This window comes from Nematolebias whitei, chromosome 1, assembly GCF_014905685.2.
Source record: "Nematolebias whitei isolate Nwh7 chromosome 1, NemWhi1, whole genome shotgun sequence".
Taxonomy (NCBI): Eukaryota; Metazoa; Chordata; class Actinopteri; order Cyprinodontiformes; family Rivulidae; genus Nematolebias; species Nematolebias whitei.
In genome coordinates this window covers 61,495,462-61,500,621 of record NC_056498.1, presented here as the reverse complement: position 1 = coordinate 61,500,621, position 5,160 = coordinate 61,495,462, and the positions used below count along the sequence as shown (strand labels likewise).

Genomic DNA, 5,160 nt, shown 5'->3' with positions numbered 1-5,160 from the left:
GCATATTTCATCCCACCAATGAAAGACAAGTGTTTTTAATACAAAAAACGCCAACCTTCAAATAATCATGTTCAGTTATGCACTCAATACTTGGTCGGGAATCCTTTTGCATGAATGACTGCTTCAATGTGGCGTGGCATGGAGGCAATCAGCCTGTGGCACTGCTGAGGTGTTATGGAGGCCCAGGATGCTTCGATAGCGGCCTTAAGCTCATCCAGAGTGTTGGGTCTTGCGTCTCTCAACTTTCTCTTCACAATATCCCACAGGTTCTCTATGGGGTTCAGGTCAGGAGAGTTGGCAGGCCAATTGAGCACAGTAATACCATGGTCAGTAAACCATTTACCAGTGGTTTTGGCACTGTGAGCAGGTGCCAGGTCGTGCTGAAAAATGAAATCTTCATCTCCATAAAGCTTTTCAGCAGATGGAAGCATGAAGTGCTCCAAAATCTCCTGATAGCTAGCTGCATTGACCCTGCGCTTGATAAAACACAGTGGACCAACACCAGCAGCTGACATGACACCCCAGTGACTGTGGAAACATGACACTGGACCTCAAGCAATGTGAATTCTGTGTCTCCTCTCTTCCTCCAGACTCTGGGACGTTGATTTCCAAAGGAAATGCAAAATTTACTGTAATCAGAGAACATAACTTTGGACCACTCAGCAGCAGTCCCAGGTGAGATGCTTCTGACGCAGAAGAGTGGCTTGACCTGGGGAATGCAGCACCTGTAGCCCATTTCCTGCACACGCCTGTGCATGGTGGCTCTGGATGTTTCTACTCCAGACTCAGTCCACTGCTTCCGCAGGTCCCCCAAGGTCTGGAATCGGCCCTTCTCCACAATCCTCCTCAGGGTCCAGTCACCTCTTCTCGTTGTGCAGCGTTTTCTGCCACACTTTTCCCTTCCCACAGACTTCCCACTGAGGTGCCTTGATACAGCACTCTGGGAACAGCCTATTCGTTCAGCAATTTCTTTCTGTGCCTTACCCTCTTGCTTGAGGGTGTCAATGATGGCCTTCTGGACAGCAGTCAGGTCGGCAGTCTTACCCATGATTGCGGTTTTGAGTAATGAACAAGGCTGGGAGTTTTTAAAAGCTTCAGGAATCTTTTGCAGGTGTTTAGAGTTACGTCGTTGATTCAGATGGTTAGGTTAATAGCTTGTTTAGAAAACCTTTTCATGATATGCTAATTTTTTGGGACAGGCATTTTGGGTTTTCATGAGCTGTATGCCATAATCATCAGTATTAAAACAATTAAAGACCTGAAATATTTCAGTTGGTGTGCAATGAATCTGAAATATATGAAAGTTTCATTTTGATCATTACATTATGGAAAATAATGACCTTTATCACAATATGCTAATTTTTTGAGAAGGACCTGTATGTGTCCCTGTGATGGACTGGAGATTTGTCCTGGGTGTCCTCCACCTCTCACACAGTGATAGCTTGACATGGGCACCAGTGACCCCTGTGACCCAAAAAGGAAGAAGCGGGTAAAGATAATGGCTGGCTGGGTGTGTATATATGTGTGTGTGTGTATATATATATTTTTTTTTTTTCTTTACCTGTTTTTGATGCATGTTTTGTTTAACAAATCCGGACACAACTTGTGCTGTATATTACACTAATATCAACATAACAGCTAAAGGAACTGTAGCATGTCAGTTAAAGTGCAGGGGCTTCACGTGCAGCACAACGTGATGACAGTATGTTGGCGTTGCAGTCAGAGTTAACAGAAGCCAACATTTCTTAACATGTTAATGTGAAGGGCATCTATGTCCTGACTGTCTGTAGGAGAACTCATTCTCATTTGAACTTCTGTCTATGACTCAGACTTTCACTGCAGAACTTCCTCATATATTATCCCCACTGATTCTAATGGAGTTTGGAGAACTGCAGTTTTACGTTTGGTTCATTCTCTTTCATGTGACTTTTCTCATGTCTAGAGCAGAAACATCATTAGTGGTTCTGGGCTATCAGAAGGTCCACTGAGAGTTGATGACATGGAAAAAGGAACAAAACATGTCTAGATATAAGACGATTGGCCATAGAGATATGAGAGTAAGCCTGATGGTTTCTTGCAATCAGGAAATGACTGAGCTTCCAGTTAACATGGCTTCATCTGCTAATAATTTGTTTTTCCTCACATGCCTGCACGAGCAAATGTGAATCTTTACTTCTTGCACTTTTATTTACAGAATATCAGTGGAACAGTGTGATGAAGGATGACCTGTTTAGTCACATGTTGGTGTTGGGCCAGAGTTATTTTAGGACAGACATGGTGGATGGGGAGAACCCAACTTTGGATCAGACTGATCAGGTAGTTCAGTCCTGCTGGGTGTCTCTGGGGTCAAGGCAGGTCTGGGATTTTGATGAGGAATGTGGGTTTGGGGCTTCTGTTATGAAGAATCTTATCCCAGTTTCTCTCCCTCCTGATCTCAGCAGCTCCATTTCACAAAATGCTTCTTATGGCACAAAGAAGGAAGTAAAAAAAAAAAAAAAGTTTGCTGAGTGCTATTTTATGTCAAACTTGATGTCCAAGAAACAAATACAAACATTGAAAAAAAAAAAAACACAACCTCCATGTCATCTTTTTACCCTTTTGGTTGTCTCCCTCCATTAGTCTTTCCTTATCTCATCCTTCTTTAAGCCTCTTGCTTCTCCTCCTGTCTCCTCCTCTCACATGCTCCAACGTTTGTAACAGGAGTGAAAACATGCTTACCTCAGCAGTTTTTATTTTAGTGTGCAAAGCTCTATTTCTGTAGTGGAATAAAGGACAGCCAAGCAGAATAGAAGGTGCACTGCTTCTCTCATAGCACAGCAAGGTTCTCTGACGAACCGTTTCACTGGTGGCTGCAGCAGAGGTCTCTGTGGGGAAAGAAAAGGGCTCTGAGGACCACCTGCTCGCTGAACTTCCTATAGGAAGAGGAGACATTTGGATTCAACAAAGCTGAAGCATCAGACGTGTGAGATCTGATAGATGCTGAAGGAGAATTGCTGGGATGAAACGTTTTGGAGCGTTTGGCTTGAGGAGTTTTTGTCGTTCCGAGCAGTGGATTTATGTGGATTGTGTTTTACGTGACACTTTTTGTGGATACTTGCTTTGTTTTCCTCCTCATCGAGATGTTTTTAAGTGTCTGAGAAATTATGACCGAGTTCTACCTGGTACAGTAATACTTCTGTTCGCCTGCGTGCAGAGGCACTTTGGCGGCCATAATCTCATTTTTCCCCTTTTTGTTTCCCTCTTCTCTGTCTGTTTTACATTCTTCTATTCTCTTTCTCTTTAGTCTGATAGTAATGCCAGTTACCTGCGAGCTGCCCGGGCAGGGAACCTTGAAAAAGTCCTTGACTACCTCAAGTCTGGAGTTGAGATTAACATTTGCAATCAGGTAGATTTTGGAAAAAGTCACTACAGAATTGTAATATTAGTAGCTCTCATTGGAAAAATGACTTCTCTCTGAACAACAATCTTATTGGACAAGTTGGAAATATATTTGTGTAGTAGCTGTTCGAACTCATCAAACTATATTCCCTCCCCAGAATGGCCTGAACGCTCTTCATTTGGCCTCCAAAGAGGGGCATGTAGAGGTTGTTGCTGAGCTGCTGAAGCTTGGAGCCACTGTAGATGCTGCCACAAAGGTAAGACACACCTAATCACCGCCCTACTGATGCTACTAAAGACTATATTTAGATTCAGGACAAAAGATGGCTGCTGTGTTTGTAGGATTAAGAAGCATCCAGCTGCAGTGGGACTGCGCTGTAAAAGTGTGCAGCCTTTGTTTGGGTTTAAACTGAAATCAATAATTGATGACCCCCTTTATGGACTGCTTTTGCAAATAGTTAAATGTATTGTGAAAAGTAAAATGTGTTCAGCGCAATCCAGTGATTTGAAATCTACAAAATGCGCAAAGCAGGTGAATTTATGTTTTATAAAAGGAAGGTCTTTCACACGGACAGATCTTTATATTCTAATACTAAAAAGAGTTGAGAACCTTTTTAAACATTATTCATATTTGTACCTCGAAGGCTTTCACTTTAATTTAGTCGCCTGGTTCAGCTTCTCAGCCCTGGGCCACATGCCTGGTGCTGACATAAACACAAAACAGAATAAAATATTTAAGATCAAGGGAAAATTCCCCAATTAAAGCCTCACTGCACTGTGACCCTAAGGATGCTGAGAGATTATTTTGAGTCACTGACTGCATTTTAATGTTATCAGACATTTTTATTTTATGCAGATAGTGAAGATGTTGTGAGGAAACCTTGATGTACCCAGACCATTGATTTTGGAGTTAAATGTCTGAAAATAAATTGAAAAAAACTTGTCTTCTTACTGTTTATTTTGGCTCCTTGTAAATTGAGAAATGTGTGAATTGTAATGTAGATTTAAATAGTTTGTGCTGTACTGTGTCCTGATTCACGCTCAACAATCCAGGTAGAAAAATCTAACAAACTTACCGGTAAGTCAGGTCCTCTGGACCATTGCTTTTGGTGAAACGTTTCATTCTTTGAATATTTTAAACCACTTTGGTCATGATTGCCTCAAACGAGTAGGCGGGGGAGAGGGCGGACCACAGAAACCTCCTGAGCACCATCAAACTGCATGGTTGATTGACCCACTATATGAGAAGGTGCTATAATTATAAAACTGAGTTTGTTGTGGCTCCTCGGACTGATGAAGTCTTCTGGATGAAAGATGAAACATTTCAACAAAAAGGAACTGCCCAACAGACCTGACTTAACTTTGTAAGATGTACTATGTCTTATTTTACCCATTTAAAAACTTTCCCATTGAAGGCATTTCTAATGATTAGTTTATTATTTTGTTTATCTATTTTTTATATATTTAAGGATCCTATTTGTTCCCCATTTCTCTTCTTCCAACTTAAGATAATATTCAGCACATACAGAGTCCAAAAACATAATTTACACTTAGTAGAATAGAGAGTAGATAAAGAGGAAAAATTAGTCAAAAGTATTTTATTTTTCTATTGCAGAAAAGTACAAACATCAACACAATATTATAAATATGGTATATAAAATAGAAAGAAAAAAAACTGCTGTGTAATTGTTTTACCAGGTATTGATAACTTGTTGTATGTGACAGATGATGTGAGAACAACTGGATGTATTTTTTTGAATTTTAAGGGACTTGTGTATATAT

At 40.8% G+C, this 5,160-nt stretch overlaps 1 protein-coding gene across 1 annotated transcript in view; it reads left to right on the top strand.

The window, feature by feature from the left end:
• Nucleotides 1-5,160, top strand: part of ank3a (ankyrin 3a) — a gene marked incomplete in the record, with an annotated part of 124,747 nt that overhangs the window by 46,881 nt on the left and 72,706 nt on the right. Inside the window, 2 exon segments of the mRNA XM_037679764.1 lie at nt 3,284-3,385; nt 3,537-3,635. Coding sequence (XP_037535692.1) covers nt 3,284-3,385; nt 3,537-3,635 — 201 coding nt within the window.